The sequence below is a fragment of the Borostomias antarcticus genome (assembly GCF_949987555.1).
Source record: "Borostomias antarcticus genome assembly, chromosome: 14".
In the NCBI taxonomy this organism is placed as follows: domain Eukaryota; kingdom Metazoa; phylum Chordata; class Actinopteri; order Stomiiformes; family Stomiidae; genus Borostomias; species Borostomias antarcticus.
In genome coordinates, this window is record NC_140247.1 from 6,828,570 (window position 1) to 6,855,941 (window position 27,372).

At 47.6% G+C, this 27,372-nt stretch overlaps 1 protein-coding gene across 1 annotated transcript in view; it reads right to left on the reverse strand.

Moving 5' to 3' along the window:
• pigg (phosphatidylinositol glycan anchor biosynthesis class G (EMM blood group)) overlaps positions 1 to 27,372 on the reverse strand; it is a 75,030-nt gene extending 47,658 nt beyond the window's left edge. Inside the window, exons 1-4 of the mRNA XM_084449228.1 lie at positions 26,992 to 27,372; positions 25,856 to 26,061; positions 20,970 to 21,179; positions 20,501 to 20,689 (exon numbers count right to left, since the gene is read on the reverse strand). Of these exons, the coding sequence (XP_084305354.1) occupies positions 20,501 to 20,689; positions 20,970 to 21,179; positions 25,856 to 26,061; positions 26,992 to 27,145 (759 nt within the window). The 5' untranslated portion in view covers positions 27,146 to 27,372. The remainder of the gene's footprint in view (positions 1 to 20,500; positions 20,690 to 20,969; positions 21,180 to 25,855; positions 26,062 to 26,991) is intronic.

The following is a 27,372-nucleotide window of genomic DNA, read 5'->3' on the forward strand; positions in this document are numbered from 1 at the left end:
TGTGCATTCTTGTACTTCACACACAAGGATGTCGACCTCCTCCTGCATAGCCTAAAGCTTCTTTTCCTCGCCAGCTCTATGCTCATTCATCCATTGTCACACCTAGCCTGTTCCATTCACTGTGGTACACCTTCGCTTCATTCAGTTACAGTACTCTAACCCCTCTACTGGACGCACCTCCACTGACCTCACTCAGTTACAGTACTCTACTCCTATACTGGACGCACCTCCACTGACCTCCGGATGCGTTGCACGAGCAGAATATCAACATTAGGCCATTGTGCCTACAGCGCTGTTGCAAATAGCATTTGACTATAGCGTTTGTCCAAGTGTGCCACCATGATCGTGGCCTGGGTGGAAAGTCCTGCCGTAAGGGAGAGGTTTCTACCTCTCCACTCAAATGGGGCTCAACAAACCAATCAGCCTCTCTGCCCTCTGGAACACAAGGCTTCTCCGCTCTATTCAACCGAGCCCTGCTACTTCCAGGACCTATGAGTTAACAGAGCCCCTCGATCCCCAGCTGCCACATGCTCACTGGCCCATTGGGAAGGTGGTCAAGCTGAACACCAGTGCAGACGGCTGCATCTGCACCGAGGTCAGAGTTGGAGACAAGACTACCTCCGCCCTGTGGCCTGCCTTTGTCGTGTAAAAATTATTTACTCTGTCTTGGGTCAAAATTCAAGAAAATAACTCTAAGTTCGGATTAGTTTCAGAGTCTCAAAATAACTTCAGAGTCCGACTTGAAAGAGGAAAAAGCTCGAGGCACCAAGTTTCCAAATGCGATAAAGACTTTATTGCTTTTTGTAAAAACAAGATAGCATAAAGACGGAGATTCCCCCGGGAAGATCACACCTTTTCTTTGTCTACATTAACCTTTTATAATCTTTTAACACCCCTTCCCCCACCCTTGACCACATCCCATTTTCCATACATCACAAACATTTCCACCAATCAAAATGATGTCTAGTTTTGCTGGCTCAGCAAATAATCTCATATCCTACCTTCCTTCCTGTCCCCCCCCCCCCCCCCCCTCCCCCCCCTCCCCCCCCCCCTCCTCCTTCCTGGGTGTAACTGTCTGCTCATTTGAGAGAAAATAAGGCCCGGCCGGAATCCCCACTTCCCCCCCCCCCCCCTCTCTCCCAGCTTCCTGGGTGAAGGGCTCTGTCTGCTTTTTAAGAGGAAAACTAGGGCTTTTCCGGCATCTCAACTACCCCCCCCCCCCCCCACAGGAAAAGGAGCAACTATTTTATGCAACCTCTGCATACTCATCACTATACTCTGGCTGCTAATGGCCAAGGCTCCTTGAAACCAAGCCAGGACTTTCAGCAGGAAGAAGAGAAAAAAAACATCCTGTATGCTCAGGCTGGGTGCATATTATGCTTTCCCGCGTTAACCTGATTCAGTGGGGATATTCCCTTCTCCACCCATCCGTTCCCGATGGCTACATCTGGTGGTGACTTTTTATACTACTATCCCTCAAGAGCAGATCAGCTTTTACAAGATTACAATATCATGACATGATTATATTGCAGGGGAGCTGAATCAATTTAAATCACTACAATCCCTCCTATGTGACAATAATAGTTAGTCACATTCAGACCCAACATTTCCAATATTACTGATTAAATAATTCAACATAAACAACAACACATAGATATGAGAGTACGGTTATAGACCGCACGTATACGCAGCTCTTTATGGCTGGATGACCTGAACAACATTCCCCTCCTTTGCTCACACATGTTTCATCAGGCTCCTGACCATAGAGATCCTGCTCAATTCGGCACAGTTTATTTCTACATATCTTCAGCTATATTACAAGACTTTATGTGGGTGTATGGTTTGTATAGCACACAGTTAGAGGAAAAACAATGATAAAGTGTCACAGTACAAGCCACATCACCGTTAACTGAACACGGTAAATCGGATAACTACTACACCTATTAGCAATCACCTTCTACCAGATGTCCCTAAATTAAACTAACACCAGGGGATGTTCCGCGGGTTTGAGTTCCTAAAAACCCCACCATTGCCCAACATAATAACGCCCTTGTGTACAAAAATACCTCTGTCTGCGAGAAACTTTACAAACCACTTAAGCCTATGTAACTGAGGTTCTAATACTTATATCTTAGACAAACAGCCCTCCATCATTTTGTTTATCTCTTTTTGGAAATAGTTACGGCCGAACAGCACCTTTTTAGTGCAGATACAGTAATACAAAAAGACAGTTCTTAAAACATCAATAAAACTGAAAACTATTTCTAGAACATTAGTTACATTATGTTCTTGATGGTTATAATGTTGATTGCATAGTGACCAAGTCTACTTACTACAGTGGTATACATTACTTCAGATCACTTCACAAGTATTATTGTGGGGTACACTTGATTATACATGTTATATCGATCCCACATAACCCCCTACGCAGGGGTCTCTCTTCAGTAGTCGACTGGGATTTGCCTCAGCAGCTCACACAACTCGTCAAGCCTGCTTCCCAGGGCATCCATTCCGGCGATGAGTGCGAACAAGTAATGGCGGTTTTCCTCGACTATCTGCCTAGTGCTGAGTCCCCTCCTGGGCGTCATTGTGGGGACAGCCTGATTCTGATGATACCTGATGCGACTCTGGCCCATACGGCGCAGACGGCGCAGCTCTGATTTATCCTGACGGGCGGGCAGTTTATCAACAAGATTTTTGAACCTGGGCAAGGGCATTCTAGCCAGGCGCTCCGTTGTGCTGGGGGTGCAGGGAAACCAAGACAGATCCATGTTCTCCTCTGAGGAGATGTAGCTGTTATTCGCTGACCAATTGCGTGACCTGGAGCGCTCTGGGGGTGTGGCCAGCGGCTCCACCTCGACGGGACTGAACGGGCTTTGGGGCACCACTCGGGGCGAGGCGTCTACTCTCCCCTTGATGGTGCTAATGGCACCTGGGAATTCCTTTTGAGGGGCGGGAGTCATCCTTGATGACCGGGTTTTGACCCCGGTGGGTGAATTAGCTGGTGTAGTGGATGGCCAGGTTGTCGCTTGGTGTCTCCTGAAGGCTGATCCAGGTGTTTCGAAGGCGGGGTTTCTGCTGGGTCCTGGACTCGGCATACTCTGGTAGGGGGCTGTCGGCTCAGTGGGTCTCGGGGTCATCGGCGCCGTCTGGTAGGGGCTCGGGGTCATCGGCGCCGTCTGGTAGGGGCTCGGGGTCATCGTCGCCGTCTGGTAGGGGCTCGGGGTCATCGGTCCCCTCGGGTAGGGGGGCGGACCAGCCGGTCCCGGGGTCATCGGCGCCGTCTGGTAGGGGGGCGGGGTCCTCGGTCCCCTCGGGTAGGGGGGCGGACCAGCCGGTCCCCTCGGGTAGGGGGGCGGACCAGCCGGTCCTGGACCCCCTGCATCTCCCTGCCAGACTGCTTGACCTGTGGGGGTGTTATGAAGTAGGCCCATGGCGTATGCTGCTTCTATCTCTAATCGGGGCATCTCATCTAGCCCTCCGGGCATGACCCCCTGGGTCTCATCCTGACCTCTGGGATACTGGACTGGCCTTAAGGGTCCTAGGGGCTGCCTGAACTGTTGATTCCCCAGGGGCTGGGAATTAGATATGGATGTGGAGTGTACTATATTCTCTATTGGTTGAGAGCTGTGGTACAGGGTGACGGGGTACGGTAAAACCTGGGGTACTACTTGCTGGAGGCTTTCCTCCCCTGGTGGTGGGGGCAGAAGACTAGGTAGGGGTACGGTCTGATCGTGGGGATGTTGGGGGCGTTCATCGTTGTCCGTCCAGAATGTCCCTCCTTCCATGTTCATCTAGTAACATAATATCAAAATTAGATGGCTGTTATCATTCATACACTGAAATATCCATCATATGGGTTAGTGGCTGCTTGTTTTAACAACGGCTAAGCCCTTCCATGGCTATATAAACATTATGGTTTTCATAGGGGTGGTTTTCGTAGGGGTCGTTTTCATAGGGGTTGTTTTCTGACAGTTGGTCTATTTGGTTCTCAGCTTCCCTCCTAACCTCTTGTAGTTCCGCCTGTACCACGAACTGCCCAATGGCTGCTTTTGATATTCGTTTTAACGCCAAGCTTGCTACTGGTACTACACAACATGCCGTAATTAGTATTATTAAAATAATACATGCCACCATAATCCCTATTCCTCTCAGGACTTTACTCCAGGACAGGCTTTTGAGCCAATCCCACCATTCATTCGTTTTCGTGCTCCAATTGGAATTGATTACATGTTCCTCTCTCAGCAGTTTTAACTTAGATAGGACCATTGTGAGGTTCCCTCCTTCTCCTGAATGCATGGGTATTTCAACACAACATTCGTCACCAATTAATTGACAGACATTTTGATCTTCTGCTAAAAGTGTTTCTATGACAAACCTATTCTGCAGGGCCATAAGTGAGACGGCATGTAATTGCTCTTTTACGCCCTCGAGGGCCCGTATGGTGAAATTAATAAATCTTTGTTGGTTATACCATAAGTAATTGATCCACCTGCTATTGCGTGCAAGGTATTGTGCATTAATTATCTGTCCATACATGGGCACGGACCCTGCTATTTGCCCGGAGATTATCCATGCGTTACTTATTGCTAAATGATCGGTGGGCACGTTGTGCGGTTCCTGGTTCCAGGCAACGTATACCTTATCCTCTGCTTTCCCCTTTTGATCTATGTCCCTTTTCGCCCTCCCTCCAATTAAAGCTGATGCGGCTAGGATGGTCACTTTTCCTGTTAACATTGTAGGGGCACAGATTCCTGTCCACTGGCTTGGAAGGTGGGTTTGCAGATGTTCATCCTGCTCACATATCCAGAACATATCTGCTAGCGGGAGAGTCCCTTTAGAGTAGTCTGGGGTCGCGTACCGCCGAATTTTAGTATCTGTTAGTGCATAAATCACCCTTCCTCCATTTGCCACCAACTGTTGGCACTGAAATTTAGCTTTGCTTGTAGTGTTACATAATTTTATGTACTCCGTTTTGTTTGTTCCGTCCTTTTTTTTAAGATTTATCGTAGTGTTTATGCACTGCACTAGCCCTCCTGGATCATGTAACTCTGGACTGTTACGGGTGACTATTCTTTGCAATTTTGCTCCTCTTACTATGCAAAATGGAAATACCATGTTTGATGGAATGTCTATTATTGGTGGCAGTGGGAATTCGTCTGCTGGAGATGTTAAATTCAACCTTTCTGGGCACACTCGTTTATCTTCACTCCATCCTTTGTTGTTTAGTTTTGGGTTATGAGTACCTGCCAAAAACATAGCGCAGGGCGCGAAACACCTCCTTATCCATCGACAGTCCCCTATCTGGCTTCCCGGAATGGGCCTTATGCTGGGCAGCCGTTTGGCATTATAACAGGCTACACAGGTCTCGTTACTCACTTGTCTGGCGGAGAAGTTTAGCCACTGGTAGAACATATTGGCCCGCCATTGTGACGTTTTCAGTCTGTTGAACCTGTGTGGGATTGATCCTAACACATCCCTCTTCTTTCTACTGCCTGCTGAGACCAGTTTTATCATTCCTTCTGCCCTGTTTTTTATCATTATCCTTCCGGTTTTTGTATCCCTGCAGTGATTTTTCAAACAAATCACCCAGATTGTCGTCATCCCTGTCTCATCGCATCTGCTTTTTACTGAATTGCTATAGATTCTGGTTCTATTCATGTCCATGGTCAGTGCTTCCGTATGTGTGGAACGTTTAGCGTATATTAACTGTATTTCTTTCCCTAGTGTCAGCCTCCCTTCCCCTGCTGCTATAACTCCTGTGGCCAGAGCACACTTAGCTAATATGCCTGCTTCCTTCATTGAGTGGTTTTGTTTATAGGGTGGTTCTGAACGCAGGGCTTCATAGGCTTGTTGAGCTGGTCTTATCACTGTTTGGACATTCGGTTTTGTGGCATGATGCTGTCGGAGTGAGGTTATTACAAAAATTCCTGCTAGTAGAAAGGTTATTATTACTATCAATATTCCTAAACCACATACTACTTGGGCCTCAAAATTTAGGGCATCTCTCTCCTGAACTTGCTTCATGGTCTGCCTTTTCCTTGGACTAGGTTTGTGTCCTACTATTGCCCTCACTGGGGACAGTAATAGGAGTTCAACGACGTGAGGACCTTCGCCTAGCTGACCCTCTACTATCGGAATGGATGGGGCCGTTGGTTGTAATGTCTCTGCCTTCTTCACTCCTTCTTCTGGCTGCCCCCAGTCTCTGGGAGCGCCTGACCCCCTGCGGGGAGGCATCGCCGTCCCCATCGTGGTATCCTTTTTGTTCCTGCGGGGCGGTGTCACCTGCCCCCGACACCACAGGTGACGCTGCTCTTCTTCTATCTGCTTCAATAGTCCTGCCTGGGTCGTCTGCTCTGCAGCAGTGAGTGAGATGGAACCAGAACTTCTTACCGTCAACTTTTAGGGCTGTTCTGGTTGCAAGACGGACTTTAAATGGGCCTTCTCGTCTGGGCTCGTCCCACTTTCTCTTAAACACTTTCACGTACACCCAGTCTCCTGGAGTGATTTTCTGCAGGTTCTCTGGGATGTCTGCTTCTCTTGCTTCTGTGGCTCCTTTCACCTGTTGAAACACAGCTTTATGGATTTTTGTTAGGTGCAGTAGGTAGCTGTGCAGCTCCCTTTCCAATTTTTCGAGCGCCGGTCCTTCGACAGGACCTCGGACATGCGGTACGGGCATGGGGCGGCCGGTAAGCATTTCATGCGGGGTTAAATGCGTTATTCTGTTAGTAGACGTTCGCATACTCATTAGAGCAATCGGCAGAGCCTGTATCCAATTCATCCTACTGTCCTGCATTATCTTGGCTAATTTCGTTTTTAAAGTACCGTTCGCTCGTTCCACGCTTCCCTGACTCTGTGGGTGATAAACACATCCAAATCTCTGATTGATTCCTAGCATTTTGAACGCTATTTTGACTAAACTTGCCACAAAATGTGGGCCGTTATCAGAACTTATTGTGTCTGGGATGCCAAACCGAGGAAAAACCTCTCTGCATAGGAATTTTGCCACTGACCTAGCGTCTGGTCCAGTAGTGGCTATTGCCTCCACCCACCTGCTGAAACGACAGATTACCACCAGAATATACCTCATTCTTCCTATTCTCTGCGTCATGTCAATGTAATCTAAAAAAATATGTCGAAATGGCCCATCGGGGACCGGGATGTGTGCTATTGGTGCTGGAAGGACTTTTCTGACATTATATTTGGCGCAAATCTCACATTCTGTCAGCGTTTTGTCTACTGTGGCTGCCAAATATGGTGACCACCATACTTTTTGAAGCGTTTTGATAACCTCCCCCCTGGCGCAATGGGCGGCCCCATGCGCCTCCCTGATTGCAAAATGCAACAGTGCACTGGGCATTACAAAACGCCCCTGTAGGCTGCGCCAGAGCCCTGTCTGTGGGCCTGGTGCTGCATGAGGGAGAGCCCCTCTTTTGAGCCACATAGACTTTTCCTGTGGAGAAGCTTTGTCCTGGGCCTGTATAAGTGACGGTAAGGTTATCAGTGGCAGTAAATCTTCAGTTACTAGAAGCGGACCTATTATTGCATCATCACGTGTTGCGGCTCGTTTGGCTGCTTCATCAGCCCTATTGTTGCCTCTAGCTATGACTGTGTCAGCTTTTTGATGTGCTGAGCACTTAATGACAGCTAATGCAATAGGTAAAAGCATTGCTTCTAACAATTGGGATATAGCGTCACCGTGAGTGATGGCTGTGCCATCAGCTCTGAGAAATCCTCTTTGTTTCCATATACTTCCGTAAATATGGCACACTCCAAACGCATATTGTGAATCAGTAAACACATTGAGTTTTTTTCCTGCTCCTAGTCTACATGCAGCTGTCAAAGCTTTGATCTCAGCTAATTGAGCAGAGCATGGCTGTGCTAAATGTAAGCTTTGAATGACATGAAAAGATTCTTCATCCTCACTCAATTGCACCACACCATATCCAGCGTGATTTCCTTTCTCGTCGCGAAAACATGAACCATCTACAAATAGAGTGAGGTCAGCTGCGATTGGTTCGTTGTGTAGATCATCGCGTGCACGCATGAACGTATTGGTTGCTAAAACACAATCATGTGTCGTACCATCTGTTGGCAAAACCATTTTGGTGGCCGGGTTTACTGTTCCACACCGCTGGATAGTAAGTTCAGGTGCAGACAATATTACCTCATACCCCGTGCATCGGGCATGAGTTAAAACAAATCTCTGACTAGTGAGGAGAGCATGTAATTGGTGTGACGTATATAGTATTACCGGATACCCCATAGTGATTGATGCGGCTTTCTGAAATGCAAAGGAGGCTGCAGCTAAACCTTGATAGCACGGAGGCAGCCCTGCCTCAATATTATCGAGCTTAGTACTGTAATATGCGAGTGGTTGTTTTCCTGCTGGAGTGTTTTGCATTAATACAGCATTTGCATAGCCTGCCCTCTCCGCAACATACAGGTGAAATGGCTTAGTGTAATCCGGATTTCCTAAAGCAGGGCTTGTTTGTAGGTCGGCTTTTAGAGCCAAAAACGCCCCATCCGCTTCCTCAGTCCACTGAAGCTGACTTTTTTGGTCTAGTTGACCTGCAGCGCGTATGAGAGCTCGTAATGGTGCCGTCTTGGAGGCATAATCACAGATCCATGGTCGACTATATCCCGTCATGCCCAAAAATGATAGCATATTTCCAGTTGTGTGTGGTTTAGGGGCCTTCACTATGGCCTCTATCTGTGACTGAGCTATTTGTCTTTTGTCACCACATAACTGCCTCCCTAAATATTCTACACTGTTTTTACAGAATTGTAGCTTGTCTTGGTTGACCTTGTGACCTCCTTCTGCTAGTCTGGTTAGTACTGTTATTGAGTCTGTCTCACACTGATCTTTAGTGGAACTGCAGATTAATAGGTCATCTACATACTGTAACACTGTACTTGAAACCTGTAAATCTCGTAAGTCCTGGGCCAGTACTCTATTAAATGCTGCAGGGCTGTCAGTGAATCCCTGCGGTAGTCTCGTGTACTGGTACTGCGAATTTCGAAATGTAAATGCAAAAAGATATTGTGACTCTTGATGTATGGGCACACTAAAAAACGCTGAGCATAGATCTATGACAGTGTACCATTTGGTTCCAGGAGGGATATTTGAGAGTAAGGTGTGAGGATCGGGAACGACCGGACTGGGGACCTCCACAATTGAGTTCACAGCCCTCAAATCATGTACCAATCGATAATCATTAGAGTGTGGCTTCTTTATTGGAAAAATGGGTGTATTACAAGGGCTCTGTGCTTTTACCAGAACTCCTGCGTTCACCAGGCCTTCAATTGTAGAAGTTATCCCTACGATGGCATGTTCTTTGAGCGGGTATTGCTTTTGATAGGGTAATCGCACTCCTTTTTTTATTTTGATGTGTATCGGTTGCGCTGACTTCACAAACCCTACATCTGTCTTGTGTCTCGACCATAAACACTGAGGCACCTGGGCCAATAAGTTGTGTTCTTCTGTGGTGAGCATTTGGCTTACTGGTGCACTAGCTGTAACTATGACTCGCTCTGCTATCCCTACATCATAAACTTTGGAGGATATTCTAAGGAATTGTGCATCCGGAGACACATGAATATGTTTGTTATGGGTCGACTGCCATTCTGGAATTTGCATCGCTGTTTTAACCATTGGACCTAACTCATGAGACTCATGTCCCTCTGTTATCATTAATGTAATGTGTGGGGTTGACCCCTGCACCTGAAACCATTCTCGGAGCTCGCTTGGGAGCGTCACTGCTGCGGCCGCCCCCTGTGGACCCACGTAAATGTCATTACTGATCACTGAATAGTGTTTTTTGTTGATTGTTTCTCGCCAGCAGGCATCATAGTCCTCATGAGTTTGTTCAGTGGTGTACAGGAGTGTGCAGTGAAGTGGTAGTTGTGGATCTTTGGCTCCTCCCACTTTCGTATGCACCCAGGGCGCCCATTCTAACCAGCGCAGTTGTAGCATTGACTCCTGTGGGGTCAACTGTAACCAGTAAACCACTGGTTGTGGGTTTATGTGTTTCGGTGTCGCGCTCCTAGGTGTGTCTCCGTGTTCCTGATGTGTCATAAGGGCCATCAGGCGTGTTGGTGAGTGTTCTGGGAACGAGACACGTAGGCCATCTGGTGTGCACATAATGCTGGCTTCTAGAGGGCATAAAATGTCTCTTCCTAATAGATTAACAGGAGTTTGAGCTGAATATAACAAAGGTGCCACGATTTCTTTACCTGCAATGAACATTGGGACCGGCTTAGTGAGGGGTATTATTTGTGTTTTCCCAGAGAAACCTACAGTTTTTATAGACGAGCTGGAGAGGGGCAAATTGCACCTGTGGCCGCCGATACATGAATATGTCGCCCCTGTGTCAATCATAAAAGTGTGTTCTTGGCCATGAATCAGGACAGGTAAGGTGGGCTCATCATGTGGCTTGGTAGAGATGATTGGTGACATTGTGTCCCCCTCGGATTTCTCTGGGCACCCCTATTCCCATTCTGCAGCAGGACCCATCCACGGGTTTGTTGGGCAGTTTCCCCTGACGTGACCCAATTTTTTGCATCCCCAGCACTCTTCTCCACGCCTTGGGGAGTTTTCAGCTAGGTTTGGTGTTGACTGAGCGTGTCTATATTGTTGCTGACGCTGGTCCTGATTTCTTTGTGCGTGTGGGTCTCGTGGTTGTTGCGGTTGGTGGCCTCCTGTATTATATTGAGTGAGCGGGCCTCCTCTCCATCCCCCGCGTCCTGGTTTATCTCCTTGTTGCATTGGTCTTCCTCGCCCCTGTATTGTGCGGTAAATATCTGCGCCGGAGATGTGCACGTGGATGGGGGGACAGGGTGCCACCTGAGTGGGTCCCTCTCGTGGTGGTGACTGGGACTGGTGCACAACTGGAGCCTGGGTCATTGGTCCCTCTGTGGTTTGGGCTGGCGTGATGGTTACCACCGGGGCCTGAGTTTTTACTTTGTCCTTCTTCTTGGTCAATTCTCCCAATTGCAGCTGTGTTAGTTTGTGAGTTAGCTGTTTGCTCAGTTCTTCTGCATCTCGTTTTTCTTTTCTGCAGATGTTCACATGATGGACGACATGTTCTGAGAATAGTGGCCATTCCATCTTCAACAAACCTACCACGCAATCCAATCTTTTCTGTATATCATTTGTCATGGCTTTTTTCACCATAAGTTTGAACAGGCTTTGAGTGGTGAGATTTATGTTCCAGGCACTTCCTGTCTCATCCCTCCACTTCCGTTGGAAATCATGCAGAAACTTGGATGGGCACTCATCATCTTTCAATTTCACTCCTTCCAGTCTGGAGGGGTCCATTTTTTCTGGATAATGCTTTCTGAGTTCCGCCCATATCATTGTGCGATGTCCTCCGAACCCCACCCCATTGTGGTGGGTTCCGGTTACTACACCTGGTATGCCTGCTCCTGTGAAGATTTCTTCGGTGGTCTGTGTCCCTGCGAGATGCATCAATAGAGCTTTTATGTCGCCTAATGCCAAAGTCAGTCCGGCCGTGCTTTCTTCCAATGTTAACACCCACTTATTAGCTCCATCTGTTAGGGCTGGTAATCTGGACGCGAGCCCGATCATATCCATGAACGCCCAGGGAATATATGATGCTGCTTGTCCCTGTCCCTTAACTACTAGTGGATAGATTGTCTCTGCTGAGCCGTGTGTGTGTGTGTCAGGATCATTCCTGCTTCGTGTCAATCGTCTTCCTTCATCTCTTTCCCAGCCCTGTCTGTTCTCTCCCCCCTTCTTTCTCCGGGGCTGGGTGGTCTCCAACTGTTCCTCTTCTTCTTCGGAATCCTGCTGCATCCTCTCATTTGGCTGCGTTGGTGTCATTGTACCTGTTAGTTTCACCGTCATTTTCCCCTGTGTGTCGGGGTGTAGCCCCGCCCCCTTATGACGATGTCGTGGGCCCCTGGCCGGACCCGGCCTGGGGCTGAACGGGCTAAGATTTCTGCTCAACTCTCCTATATGGTGTTCGGCTCGGTTTAGCTGTGCGGTGGTTTTCCGCACGGCTTCGGCCATTAACTCATTGAGTTGTTCATTGACTTGCTCCTCCTCTGTTTGTATCCTTTTTGGGCCTTCTGCATGACCCGGCTCCTGTGGAGAATCAGTCAGGTCATCTTGTCTCTGTGGCAGTGTGTGGTCTGTCTCATTCAGGACATCCCGTCTTGGTTCTCGCTGTGCCGGGACCGGTGGTTTGAACGCTACGCTGTGAACGGGACGGGTCAGAGGGGTCTTTGATGTAGACTGACCTTTCTTCTGATGTTGTTTTTCTATGAAGTGGTATCTTTGTCTGTCTTCATCCCCCTGTGACCCTTCGCCTTCAGATGTGTCATCATTGACTGCTATTTCAGCTGGTTTCGACTTTTGTGTTAGTTTCACTGGTGTTGATGGTGCCTCTAGTATTTTCAGAGTGAAGTCTCCTTTCATTGAACAGTTTACCTCCACCTCTTTTCCTTCCTCTACCTCTCCTTCTGTTAATGACGGGTAGATCCCTGCTTTGAATGGATTACGTTCACCTGAATATGGGGGCGGTTCAAAAGGCCATAAGGGCGCTGTGGGTTTTATCTCCTGACTCCCTATGTTATTGTCTTCTTTTATTTTTATTATGCCTTTGTTTATTGCTTCCTGCTTGGCTTGCTTCATGAACTTCTGTCTTTCTCTCTCTAGTCTAAACCACTGCAATACTTCCATTTCTTTTGTTCTCTTCCCTGTTCTTCTGTTGCTGGTGTCTTTGGCTTTATGATGTTTTATGTTCATTGCCATCTCGTCACAACATGCCATCATAAAGCTACCCTCTTTCGGCCATAATGGGTTCCTCGAGTGCCACTTTTCCATATACTTTAATATTTGTTTACTGTGTGTCGGGTGTTTTTTCACCACTATCTCTACTGCGGAGGGCCCTTTTTCATTCTCAATCCTTTTTTTCCTTTGGGCAGCCCCCATATCTCTTTATCCTGATTGACTACCTAGAGGCTTTGTGTTTCTCTGGGGATGTGTGTGTATATCGGTGTGAGGGTGTTTGCGTGCGTGTGTATGCGAGTGTGTGTGTATATGCTTATTGTAAGTATATCTGTGTGTGTGTTTGTTAATGTGGGGATAAACGTGTAAGGTTATGTGTGTGTGTGTGTGTGTCTGTGTGGGTGTGTGTTTGTGGAATGTAAGCGAGTATGTATGTGTGTGCGTGTGTGTCGTTCAGAGGGTTGTGTGTGTGCGTGTGTGTCTGTGTGGGTGTGTGTTTGTGTGTGTGTGTGTGTGTGTGTTTAGCCTTGTGAGTGCGGGGTGTGTGCGTGTGTGTGCGTGTGTATGGAAGGTGTGCGTGCGTGGGTGAGTGTGTGTATCGGGTGATGAGGGTTGTGTGTGTGTCTGTGTTTGTGTGGGTGTGTGTTTGTGTGTGTGTGTGTGTGGAAGTTGTGATGTGTGTGTGTCTGTGTGGGTGTGTGTGTGTGTGTGTGTGTGTGTGTGTGTGTGTGTGTGTGTGCGTGCGTATGTGTGTGTGTGTCTGTGTGGGTGTGTGTTTGTGGAATGTAAGCGAGTATGTATGTGTGTGCGTGTGTGTCTGTGTGGGTGTGTGTGTGTGTGTGTGTGTGTGCGTGCGTATGTGTGTGTGTGTCTGTGTGGGTGTGTGTGTGTGTGTGTGTGTGTGGGAGGTGTGCGTGCGTGTGTGTGTGTGTGGAAGGTGTGATGTGTGTGTGTGTCTGTGTGGGTGTGTGTGTGTGTGTGTGTGTATGTGTGCGTGCGTATGTGTGTGTGTGTCTGTGTGGGTGTGTGTCTGTGGAATGTAAGCGAGTATGTATGTGTGTGTGTGTGTGTCGTTCAGGCGTGCGTGTGGGGATTTAGGGTGTGTGCGTGTGTGTGTGTGTCTGTGTGGGTGTGTGTGTGTGTGTGTGTGTGTGTGTGTGTGCGTGCGTAAGTGTGTGTGTGTCTGTGTGGGTGTGTGTGTGTGTGTGTGTGTGTGTGCGTGCGTATGTGTGTGTGTGTCTGTGTGGGTGTGTGTGTGTGTGTGTGTGTGTGTGGGAGGTGTACGTGCGTGTGTGTGTGTGTGGAAGGTGTGATGTGTGTGTGTGTCTGTGTGTGTGTGTCTGTGTGGGTGTGTGTCTGTGGAATGTAAGCGAGTATGTATGTGTGTGTGTGTGTGTCGTTCAGGCGTGCGTGTGGGGATTTAGGGTGTGTCGTGTGTGTGTGTGTCTGTGTGGGTGTGTGTGTGTGTGTGTGTGTGTGTGTGCGTGCGTAAGTGTGTGTGTGTCTGTGTGGGTGTGTGTGTGTGTGTGTGTGTGTGTGCGTGCGTATGTGTGTGTGTGTCTGTGTGGGTGTGTGTGTGTGTGTGTGTGTGTGTGGGAGGTGTACGTGCGTGTGTGTGTGTGTGGAAGGTGTGATGTGTGTGTGTGTCTGTGTGTGTGTGTCTGTGTGGGTGTGTGTCTGTGGAATGTAAGCGAGTATGTATGTGTGTGTGTGTGTGTCGTTCAGGAAATGTGGTGTGTGTGTTTAGGCGCGTGCGTGTGGTGATTTAGGGTGTGTGCATGTGTGGCGTGTGTGTGTCTGTGTGGGTGTGTGTGTGTGTGTGTGTGTGTGTGCGTGCGTATGTGTGTGTGTGTCTGTGTGGGTGTGTGTGTGTGTGTGTGTGTGTGTGCGTATGTGTGTGTGTGTCTGTGTGGGTGTGTGTGTGTGTGTGTGTGTGTGTGTGTGGGAGGTGTACGTGCGTGTGTGTGTGTGTGGACTGTAAGCGTGTATGTGTGTGTGCGTGCGTGTGCGTGAGTGCGGTGTGTGTGATGGAGATGGAAGGCGCTCGTGCGTGTGTGGTGATTTATGGGTGGCTTAATGAGTGGTGTGTGTGTGTGTCGTGTGCTCTGGAGAACCTGTGTGTGTGCTGCGAAGCGTGTGTGTGTGTGGCGAGCTGACCTCGCCTGTATGAGTTTTTGAGGAGTGGGTCAGAGACAATTATCGCACAACACAGATCTTTTACTGTAACCTTACAGTAATAAAATAACCAGAGCCCAAAACACTGCGATGATGCAAATGATGTGCCCACTCTCGAGTTTTATATAGCGCTCATAAGCCTGTTCTCGCTTATGGTGTCTATTGCTCGGCTTGTTAAACCGCCCTGCACCGGTTATTTTTGCTCGCTTAGTCTTATAAATCTTCCTCATTAAATCTAACGGGCCTCTGAGCTAGCCGGGCTATTCGCTCTGCCTCCCCTTATCAGCTCGCTTGAGTCTTGAGGCCCCTACGATCGTAAAATTACGGCCTCGCTGTCCTGAACTCAATTTTTAACACTTATTTAACAAACTACATTCAGTTTTAAATCATAGAACCACTCGCTATACTTTTTTAGGAAAAGAAAAATAACCCCCAACCCAAAATTATTCTATTCTCAACTCTCATACTATTTTACTCCGTCGGCATGCCTATTTACACTTATTTACAATTTTTTACTCTGATCAGATTTATTGCCCTCTCGGCCTCGCGCAGCCTCCTGTGAGCACACACACACAGGCCCCCGTCCGCGCGTACTGTAGGGCACGCAGGCCCTCACAAGCTACTTAAACCGGTAGCTTTTTCTATAAAAGTGTACAAACAGACACCAACAAGCTACTCAACCAGGTAACTTTTTCTATATAAGTGTACAACCAGACACTAACAAGATAAGTGTACAAACAAACACTACCAAAATAAGTGTACAACCAGACACTCTTTCTCTGATCAGATTTATTGCCCTCTCGGCCGCGCGCACTGTCCTCTAAGAGCACACACACCGGCCCTCGTCAGCGCATACTGTAGGGCACACAGGCCCTTTACAAGCTACTCAAACTTTTTCTATCTTCGAAGTCAACAATGTACACTTTAATCTTTTAACCAAACGTCAGAGGAGGAATTTAAACCTAAGTAGGCTGATTTATTCCTCAAAAGTATCAATCGTACAAATCCACATATCTTGTACTATTTCAACTTATGACTCTGGCTTGTCAGAAGCGGTTAGTTTGTGCAATCATTCATTCATTTTATCCGCACCGAGGCTCATGCATTTCCTCTAAATCATGCAGTATGGTTAATGACAAACGATCACATAGGATACTGGGTGCCTTCAATGTTTTAATTTAATCAAAATTTGATAAACACAATTTAGAGTAACATTTTATTCTAGATTCTTTGAAGAGGGGCATTTAAGGTACCTGTTAGCCCGGGCGGATCTCGACCACGTCAAACACACGTACACAAATCAGCAGATTTTATAAACGGTTCTGCTTACCTCTGTAATTTAGGGCCCGTGTGTGTTTTGGCGTGGAAGGGTCCCCCCGGGTCTCCTCGGTGACCTTTTTGCCGTCCTCCTCCTGTATTCTGGCTCGCCAAATGTCGTGTAAAAATTATTTACTCTGTCTTGGGTCAAAATTCAAGAAAATAACTCTAAGTTCGGATTAGTTTCAGAGTCTCAAAATAACTTCAGAGTCCGACTTGAAAGAGGAAAAAGCTCGAGGCACCAAGTTTCCAAATGCGATAAAGACTTTATTGCTTTTTGTAAAAACAAGATAGCATAAAGACGGAGATTCCCCCGGGAAGATCACACCTTTTCTTTGTCTACATTAACCTTTTATAATCTTTTAACACCCCTTCCCCCACCCTTGACCACATCCCATTTTCCATACATCACAAACATTTCCACCAATCAAAATGATGTCTAGTTTTGCTGGCTCAGCAAATAATCTCATATCCTACCTTCCTTCCTGTCCCCCCCCCCCCCCCCCTCCCCCCCCTCCCCCCCCCCCTCCTCCTTCCTGGGTGTAACTGTCTGCTCATTTGAGAGAAAATAAGGCCCGGCCGGAATCCCCACTTCCCCCCCCCCCCCCTCTCTCCCAGCTTCCTGGGTGAAGGGCTCTGTCTGCTTTTTAAGAGGAAAACTAGGGCTTTTCCGGCATCTCAACTACCCCCCCCCCCCCCCACAGGAAAAGGAGCAACTATTTTATGCAACCTCTGCATACTCATCACTATACTCTGGCTGCTAATGGCCAAGGCTCCTTGAAACCAAGCCAGGACTTTCAGCAGGAAGAAGAGAAAAAAAACATCCTGTATGCTCAGGCTGGGTGCATATTATGCTTTCCCGCGTTAACCTGATTCAGTGGGGATATTCCCTTCTCCACCCATCCGTTCCCGATGGCTACATCTGGTGGTGACTTTTTATACTACTATCCCTCAAGAGCAGATCAGCTTTTACAAGATTACAATATCATGACATGATTATATTGCAGGGGAGCTGAATCAATTTAAATCACTACACCTTGTCCAGCTGCCGGCCATCCCGGACGATGTGGATCTGGTGACCTCTGTAGCACCGTAGGAATCTACATAATAGCCATGCTGTATTGTATTCCACCTGGAGGCCACCGGCAGTATTGCAATTCTAGTCGAGCATTGAGTTGGCTGCCTAAGGGGCCTAATGCCTTGTTAAAATGACATGACAATGAAAAAATCTCCTCTGAGCTGATGCGTTCCTAAAGAATAATTGTCCCCTGCCTCCATGTCTATTCCTTAACAAGAGTCCCACCGTGGAGGTAGTGTAGTACCCAGCGCTATAGACAACAACAACAAAAACAACAACAACAACAACAGTATCAAACAGGAGTACCTGCCTAAACCAGACTGGCCTGGTAAGCCTATGTTCAGTGAGAGCTCCCCACACGTGTGTACGCGCACGCACGCACACACGCACACACACACACACGCAGACACGCACGCACACACACACACACACACAGCAGCAGCAGCAGCAGCAGCAGGCAGAGGAACAAGAAGGAACAGGTTGAAGGTCTGTCAGGGTTGGAGATGGATGACGGCCAGGTCAGGAGAAGAGTGGCCTTTTCACGTCACATCACATTATTATTACTTCTGGAGTCTTCCACAGCTTCTACAGACACAGCTACAGTAACACGTCTTCCACAGGAACAGCTTGTAGAGACACAGCTAGAGTAACGAGTCTTCCACCACAGGCACAAATTCGACAGACACAGCTAAAGTAACGAGTCTTCAACAGGCACAGCTTCTACACACAGAGCTAGAGTAACGAGTCTTCAACCGGAACATCTTCTAGAGACACAGCTAAAGAAATGAGTCTTCCGCAGGCACCGCTTCTACAGGCACAGCTACAGTAAGGCGTCTTCCACAGGCACAGTTAACGTAGCAGGTCCTCGACAGGCACAGCTAAAGTAATGGGTAGACAGAAAACATTTTTTTCCGCCCCGTGCTCAGAGGCCGCCGCGGTGATTTACGATGCGGCTGTACAATGCGGCCCTCGTCTCCAGCCTCTCAGAGACGCCACGGTGCTCTACTCTCCTCATATTGATTTTTCATGCCAGGCCGCTGGGAGTAATCCACACGCTCTCAACACAGCTACGCCAAGGGTGAGCCACTGGCAGCTGCTTCTCTGCATCAGAAATATAGCTCTATCGTCATCCCTCATCCACAAACATGATCCTTCTCATCTCTTATGTATCTAGCCCTATTCCGCCTTGCCAGATGGATGGACAGGTACGTGGGTTGGGTGGGGGTCTGGGGGTGAGCTTGGCCGTCCAACAGATCTGAGGTTTGTCGAGTGCTGCAGTATGGGGTTGATGAGCTTGGAGAAGAGGGGTCAGAATAGGAAAACAGGACCCCGGGGCCGCTGCCATGGCAGGATTGAAAGGCAAGAGGAAGAGAGATGGGGTCCCTGATTGTCCCTCCCCTGGTGATGACTCAGGCAGCACTCGTCCGGGATTTCAATATAGGACTGCTTCAACGCTCCCAACCTAAATGACCACGTCTTCACCTTCACGTCAAAAGTGGATCCGAAGCTCTACTGGACCTCCCTGTCGTCCGAGTCTTCAGAACTGCTAGGAAACGAAACTCTTAAGATGTTGAAATGCGGGCTAACGAGCTCCTGCCTACCGCTAATAGCAGGAATGGGATTACAGTGAGAGAAGACATTAGTGGTCATTATTGGCAGCCTTCTGTGTCACCACCTCTCTCCCAGTCTGATTAAACTAGAGAAGCAGGCAGTTTGCACTGTAGAGACACTGCTCCAAATACTCCTCTCTCTCCTCTCTCCCCTCCCTCCTTAACACCCCCCCCGTCTCTCTCTCTCCCTCTCTCTCCTCTGTTCTTTGGAGGGCATTCTAAAGTGACTGTACAGAGAGGAAAGGAGAGACCTCGTAGGGAGAGACATCGTTTGCAGGAGATGCTGATGCAAACTGTGCCTGGAAGGATTCAGCTCCATGTTCCCAGGAGGTGAGTGGTGGCCAGGCTGGTTCATGAGGGATGACGCGCTGGTTCATGAGGGATGACGCGCTGGTTCATGAGGGATGACACGCTGAGTGATCAAGCCTGCTTTCTCTGCTCCAGATTCCCTTTCATCCTGACTCAGAAGGACCTGCCGGCGTCTGTTTGACAGGGCTGCCGTCAGCGCAGAGGGAGAAACAGGCCGTGAAACGAAGTGATGCAGAACATACGTGTTGGGGAACAAAGCGGTGGGCTTTGCCTTATGAGCTGGGTTGCGTCTACCTTCCGCGAGCAGGGACTTGAAACGTAATAGATCCCACCCGGTTAAAGTGACCTACTGCACAGGATGTCACGTTAAATGGTGAAGAAACTCACACTCCTGGTCAGCTTGGATAGTCCTTTGGCTAACAGTGTACATCTCACTGATCATCACAGGCTCATTAACACGACAGATAACGCTCCATCTAGCCATAACCCTGTGGCAGCCATGGCTCAGTGGGCCTGCAGGGCTGCACTGCAGCTATGACACCACTAGTCCTGCTCTCATTATCCAAAGTAGGCCACCGCTCCTGCTACCTGTGCACGAGGGGAGCCCGGGGAGCCTGGTTGTCTTCCCGTTTCTCCCCACACTTCTCAGGACGCCTCTGAGATTTCTTCCCGACGCGATACCGCAGGAAGACGCAGGAAATTGCTTGTTTGGTGGTGCGCGATATAAGCCACGGTTGTTTCATAAGCCTCCCTCGAAACCCGCCGACAGTGAAGAGTCATCCGACGAAGCTTGTGGACTTTTGTGTGAGCTTCCGCAAGACCTATATTTAGGTCACAATGGTAGCGGGGAGGGAACAGCGGAAGCAGCAGAGCTACACAGGGGAGGTTGTGGCAAAGATGCCACTCAAAGAGCTCCCAGTTGAGTTTCCTGGCTGAGAGAATAAAAGCTACAACGCAAGAGTGGTTAATATGCAAATATCCAATTAAAAAATGAACAGGAAAACAGCCGTTAGTCGTAAACTGTGAGGACTTTTTATACCGGGGATGAAAAAGATCAGCTTTCAGGAAATGAAAGCTCATCTTGAAAGACTTTTGTTTACAGAAAGATTGGATTAAACGTTGGATAACTCATAAGTAGGAGATCCAATTTAAGCATGAACGATTCGTTTCACAATTCAATCCCTTAGAGCATACACAAACACACACACACACACTCAGAAGACAACACAAACTCAACAGGAGAGGACGGCACAGCACCTTGAAGATGAGAGAGCTGTGGATCTTCTTGAGGACATCGTCCATCTCCAGGAGTTTGGGCTGGATGAGGGAGCTGTGGGGTCCGCTGACATGGCCAATGTGGTCCAGACCCAGGTAGTGCAGGATGAGAACATCCCAGTCATCTCTCTTCAGGGTGCTGTCCAGGTGACGGGTCACATTGTTGTCAACCTGGAGAGAGCGGCACACAACATACTGTAGTTCACGAGACGTACGGTTGAAACAGAAGTAGGGGATTGGTTTTCGGCAAACGCTGATGGCGCATCGCCTGTCGGTCTGTTGTTGCACAGACGCTTGGCAAATTGACACGGTGGTTTCCAGGCTGGCTTAGTGGCTCGCAGGTGCAGTCCTTCCCTGCTGGGGTTAGGGTCCGATCCGTCCCTGCTACACAGTAGTGCAGCATGCTGCTACAACAAGTGAACCACAAGAAGGCGATCAAAGGCCCCTTTACCTCGGTATAGTCGGACACGAAGAAGGAGGTGGTGCCGTCGTACTCCATGAAGTGTTTGGGGAAGAGGCGCACCCAGGTGTCGTCCCCGTAGAAGATCAGACTCTTGCCGGCGGTCTTGGCCTGCCAGAGGAGGTTGTCCTCCAGGAGGGCAGGAGAGTTCAGGTTCATCACCACGTCGATGAAGCCCGGGATGCTGCCGGTGGTCAGGGCCTGCAGGCAAAGACGGAGGGAACAGGGATGATGGTGATGAGGCCAAACCAGCACAGAGTGATCCGCGTTTGGTCTGATGTAGCCTAACCTGCCACGTACAGCAGATTCAGATTCAGAATTTGTTGTTGTTGTTGTTATTATTATTATTATTATTATTATTATGTTATTGTCCATCTAATTTGCATAAAGAACATCTTTCTTTGACAGGGGCTCAGTAAAAATACATAAAATACATAAAACATGAAACAAGATAAACAAGATGACAACATGCATACAACTGAGAGAGATGAATCAGTGCTGTGACTGTGCTCTCAAATATTCAGTATCCTCCGCCTGATATTGATGCTCTGATATGATGAAAGATAGAGAGGAGAGGAGATCTATTTCCCATCTATTTCTTCCTTATTGTATAATAACTTTGTTTATGGATTCGTCTATTTAGGGGTTTTCATTGAACCACTAATCAATAGAGGCACCTCTCTAATCCACATGCAACTTTGAAGCCCTAATTGATATGCAGTAAAGTGCGGCTGAAGGGGTACTACATGTTTGGTTGGGGAAATGTGTCCATTAGCAATGGTATAAACAGAATAACTGTGCACACTTCAGATAGACATTAAAGCTACAGTATGTACCTTTGTGCTACGAGCCTAAATTCAGTCTGCTTCAGTCACAATTTGTGGGTTTAGGTACATCCACACTCCCAAATAAGGGCTTAGAGCAATGTTCTGTGTTGCTGATTGAATCTCAGCACACGCACACTTTGAGTTTTGTCTTTTTCTTTGATTCCACTGGTAATGTTTTGCTGTGTCAACCCACCAAGACTGAATCACTACCCCCACAGTAAAGAGTAGTTCTCTCGGTGGGCAGGCTAAATAGCCTACTATGTCCTTGGAAGCTTCTCAGTGCTGCTATTATTTGAAAGTGACAGACAGATACATTTCTGTTCTCCATTTTTCAGATGGGGTTTCTAACTATTTTAGAAAAGCCAACAAACAGGACAGTCAAATAGGCTAGGGAAATTAACATCATATAATGTTAAGCATATATTAAACACTCACCAGAACTGATCTTTGCAGGGTTAATGGTCTTACCCCCCTAGATTAAGCCTACACCGCATACCCCAATCAATGTGTTCATTTAGCAGACATCACATCTCACACTTATATTTCCCATACCCTACCATGGTCAACACATATTTCACAGAAAGAATATATGGAATGGAATGTATTAGATTAGACTACAGACGGGCATGCAACTATTTAAGTCAGAAAAACAATCCTATCTAGTAGCCTATTACTACACTAGCCCCTCCTGATCTAGGGAGCACATTTTCAGTTTCTCTCCGCAAATCAGTCTGGCCTTCCCCCTATCTTGAATGATTTCAGTGGACGGGAGCACTTGCCTTGACAGACTAACTCCTTCAGCCAATCAGTTCTTGTTTAATTGTTGTGAATCTATTTCTGCAATACTACACTTAAGGCTGTTTATTCTAATAACGTTAACGTTACTGCTCGTTGCTTCGGGAGACTGTTTTTCCACGGGAACCAATAAGGGGTTAGTTCTATTGGGGGGCAGAACAGTGAAACGTAATCAGAGCGAAATAATTTGAGATAGGGGGAAGTCCAGACTGATCTGCGGAGAGAAACTGAAAGTGAATTCGCAAGATCAGGATGGTCTCACAAGGCTAGCCTAATCCAACATGCACTTCTTGAATCTAAAGCCTATGAATATATTAGTAACTACAATTACAGGTACCATTTGCTGTGCTGAGGATTTGCAACTATATGAAACATACCATCATCTTGCAATGTATTATTTCTTAGGCCTTTGAAAGTATTTAGCCTACACAATTGAAATACCAACTGACCGTCATGGTTCTAGTAGTAATGGAACTGTCTCTCCAAGTGCATATAAAAGTTTCACTGTGCTTGATGCTTGAAATGCATTCTGTGATAGTAATCTAATCTTTCAACACTCAAAAAACATTTAATAATCACTGAAATATTTAATCAGTTCCTCAGAGTAGGGATGCACCGATGCATCGGCCTTGTTGACTGCCATCGGCAAATGAAGTGACATTCACCGATGGTAGTGGCCGATCTTATGTCGCAACAATTACGGTTTTTTTTGTTGCAAAACGTAGCCTACCCAGCTGCAGATTCGGAGAAGATCCGTGACTTAACACCGCAAATGCACGTGTAGTTTGCTTTCAAATGAAAGTGAAAAAAAAAATTGGCATTTTGCAATCAAACACTTCATTTCTTTGTTCCCCTGGCACAAAAGGGGGAATCAAAATAAAATAAAATAAACATCGGCCGGATTGTTATTTTAAACATCGGCATCGGCCCAGAATTTTGCAATCGGTGCATCCCTACTTCAGAGGATGATGATATATATGCCAGAATGAGGGAATCTGGTTTAATTGGTCCTTAAAGTGTGACTCAGACACTAAGTTAACCTCCCCCAGAGCAGATTAGTTCTGAAGGATATGTTGCCAGCTTTGTACCAGTTACTCCACTTTCAAGTCAGAGTTGAAGTTAGTTTGCTAATTCCTCCAAACTGCTTGGTACTGTAGTACTGTACACCCCTCTGGGCTGTAACCTGTCTCCTCCCACCATGCTCTCTGAGGTAGGCTATGGCCCTGGCATCACATCAGATGCATGAAGGACCTGAGTGTGCAGTATTGCCAACCATTTCATCATTTGGAGGCTGGGATGAAACAACAGTTTGTGGAGGATAAGCTCCACACAACTCCGCACCTCACTGGGCTGCCAGGTCAGAGAGAGAAAGTGTGTGTGTGTGTGTGTGTGTGTGTGTGTGTGTGTGTGTGTGTGTGTGTGTGTGTGACTGACAAGCTAAATAAACATGTAATAATAATAATAATAATAATACAATTACATGTATATAGCGCCTTTCATGAGTCAGACAGACAAAAGAAACAGACCAGAACAAAAACGACACAGAAACCATCTGGCTAACTAGCTAACTATCTTACTAACTAGCTAACTATCTTACTAACTAGCTAACTATCTTACTAACTAACTAACTAACTAACTGACTAGCTAACTAACGAGCACTTGTTAAAAAAGTGGGTTTTGAGGGCTGATTTGAAGATGTCCAGGGTTGAGGGGTTATGTATCTCTGTGAGGAGCGAGTTCCAGAGGGTGGGGGCAGCCACACTGAAGGCTCTGTCCCCAAAGGGTCGCAGGCTAGTGCAGGGGGGTGGAGAGCAGACCCGTGTCTGAGGACCGCGGGCTCTGGGATGGTGCATGTTGGTGGAGGAGGTCAGATAGGTATTGGGGAGCAAGGGCATGGAGGGTTTTGTGGGTGAGGAGGAGGCATGTGTAGGACATGCGGGACATAACTGTAAGCCAGTGGAGTTGGATGAGGGTGGGGGTGAAGCTGAGTTCTGCACATACTGGAGCTTGTCCCATGGATTTACTGGGTACACCCCGAACTGGACTCCATTGCAGTAGGAGTCAGGAGTCTGAGAGTGACGGCCAGAGTCTGGAAATGTTTCTGAGGTGGAAGAAGATGGTTCTGGTGATGGATTTGATGTGTGACGGGAGTCAAGAATGACACCCAGGTTACAGACTTGGTGATGGAGAGATGGAACAGCCGTCTACCCGGAGAACAAAATCACCAACCTTCCGGAGTAGCGCCTTGGGTGCATCAACAATGAGCTCAGATTTTTTGCAGTTAAGTTTGAGTAGGTTTGACGACATCCATGTTTTTATTTTGTGTCGGCAGTTGACAAGACACTGTGGGGGCAGCTGAGTGGATGGTGTGGTGCTGAGATACAGTTGGGTGTCATCAGTGTAGCATCTGACCGAAGGGGAGCATGTAGATGGTAAAGAGGAAGAGTCCAAGCACTGATCCTTGAGGCACACCTTGGTTGACTGGGGCCGGGGAGGAGCTGGAGCCATTGATGGTGACTGTTTCCTGTTGGAGAGGTATGACTGGAACCAGGAGAGAGCTGTACTGGTGAGGACTAGGTGGTCGGACAGGCGGTTGAGGAGGATAGAGTTGGAGACTGTGTCGATGGGGATGCTGCCGTCAGCAGACAGAGCTATGATAACAAAGATGGAGGTGGCAAGATTGCGGACCATCTCTGAGTTAGCATTGGTCTGACCATCTCTATGAAGTCAAGAGAATGTGATGGACAGCACTATGCATTCATGGATAGCAAATTAATTGATTGGGCCTATCAAGGGAGGGATTGAGACCACAACAATGTGTGTGCTTCTGGGCTGTTTTCACCCAAGGAAATGTAGGCTACACATCTAAGTGTTTTATCACATCAGCCACAAGAATCCAGGCCGTTGAGTATTTCAATGATTTCTTGTCAATAGTCAGAGGGCGGATGGTGAGCCATTGATGAATGGGTGTGTACATACAAGTATGTGAGATTATGATTTGGTTGAGTTGGCTGGGTCACTCTACTTTATTGGGTGCACTGCAGTAATCTCAGGAACAGCACTCCATGACACTTCAACACTGCCACCTCCTGGTAAATTGCAGAACATCTGAATACATACCAAATGATTTGGCTCTTAGCTGTCTGCTCATCACACCCATTGTTATAGGCCTACTGTATATGTTATAATTATTCATCATAACATATCAAACTACTCTGCGACTCTACTCCTTGTTTAACCAAAACATCACCTTACCTTTATTCTGGGCATGGTGACGGTGGGAGGCCTGGCTTTGGCCACAAAGCTGTGTGTTGAGCCCCGCTCCACCAGATGTCTGGTGTATGGCATGTTTTTCTGTCCATTGGGCCCAAATACAAAGTCCTCTCTGAGAGCATCTATCAGCATTATGACCACTCTTTTGAAAAGGGGCTGGGGGGCTTTGGTGGCATTAGAAGAGCTCCCTGTGATGCAAAAAGAAAATATGTGTTACCAAATATTCCTCTGCATGAGCTACACAAGGTGTTGTCATTCTAGCTAGGCCTATGTTAGCCCTTCTCAGTCCCCTTGTCGCTCGCTCATGCCGGAGAGGCGCTTATATTTACAAGTGTCAGATAAACATCAAACTTCACTTACCTAAGCAAAAGGGTCTATTTTAACAAATACTGGGTTTTGAAGCCTCGGCGATACCATCAAATAACTTATTTAGACGCGTTCTGTCCGAGTGAAATTATTTTTCCTTCAAAGCACCGCCACCACCACAGAAGAAGACTACCTCGGAAAAATAATTTCACTGGACTGAGACGGGACTGAGAAGGGCTAGGCCTATGTGTGACGGGACTGAGAAGGGCTAGGCCTGTGTGTAACGGGACTGAGAAGGGCTAGGCCTATGTGTGACGGGACTGAGAAGGGCTAGGCCTATGTGTGCTGGGACTGAGAAGGGCTAGGCCTATGTGTGACGGGACTGAGAAGGGCTAGGCCTATGTGTGACGGGACTGAGAAGGGCTAGGCCTATGTGTGACGGGACTGAGAAGGGCTAGGCCTATGTGTGCTGGGACTGAGAAGGGCTAGGCCTATGTGTGACGGGACTGAGAAGGGCTAGGCCTATGTGTGACGGGACTGAGAAGGGCTAGGCCTATGTGTGACGGGACTGAGAAGGGCTAGGCCTGTGTGTAACGGGACTGAGAAGGGCTAGGCCTATGTGTGCTGGGACTGAGAAGGGCTAGACCTATGTGTGCTGGAATATTTTCAAGAGCCATATCATCACCTGACATTATAAATCCGTATGGATGTGAAAAGTCATAATAACTTTTTAGTTCACAGGTACTACTACAATACTACCCAGCAGCTAGGCTGGCCTATAGGCTACGTATAGGACACAGTGAGCAGCAAACCTGTGAAGGGTTCCGCAGGGAGATCAGACAGCTTGTTCTTTGAGGAGACAGAAGACTTGATGGGGACAGGGAAGAACCCCCTCAGAAACAGGGCGATGCCCAACACCTCCAATATGAGGATAAACGAGGCGAAAACAGACGCGCGTAGTCTCATCGTCCCAGTTGACAGCTAATGTTAGATAGTAGCTAGGCTAGATAGCCAATGACCTGGTTAGCTAACAAACTAGCCAGACAATTTAGGAGGCGAGGTAAGTTAGCAATTGACCAACGTTCATTCGCTTAAGCCTACTAAAGCTGAATCTGACTGTTAGTGCTATACGTTGCCCTGCTAGCTTGTTGAACACGCTAGCAATACTAAAGTATATCTAATACATGGTTCTA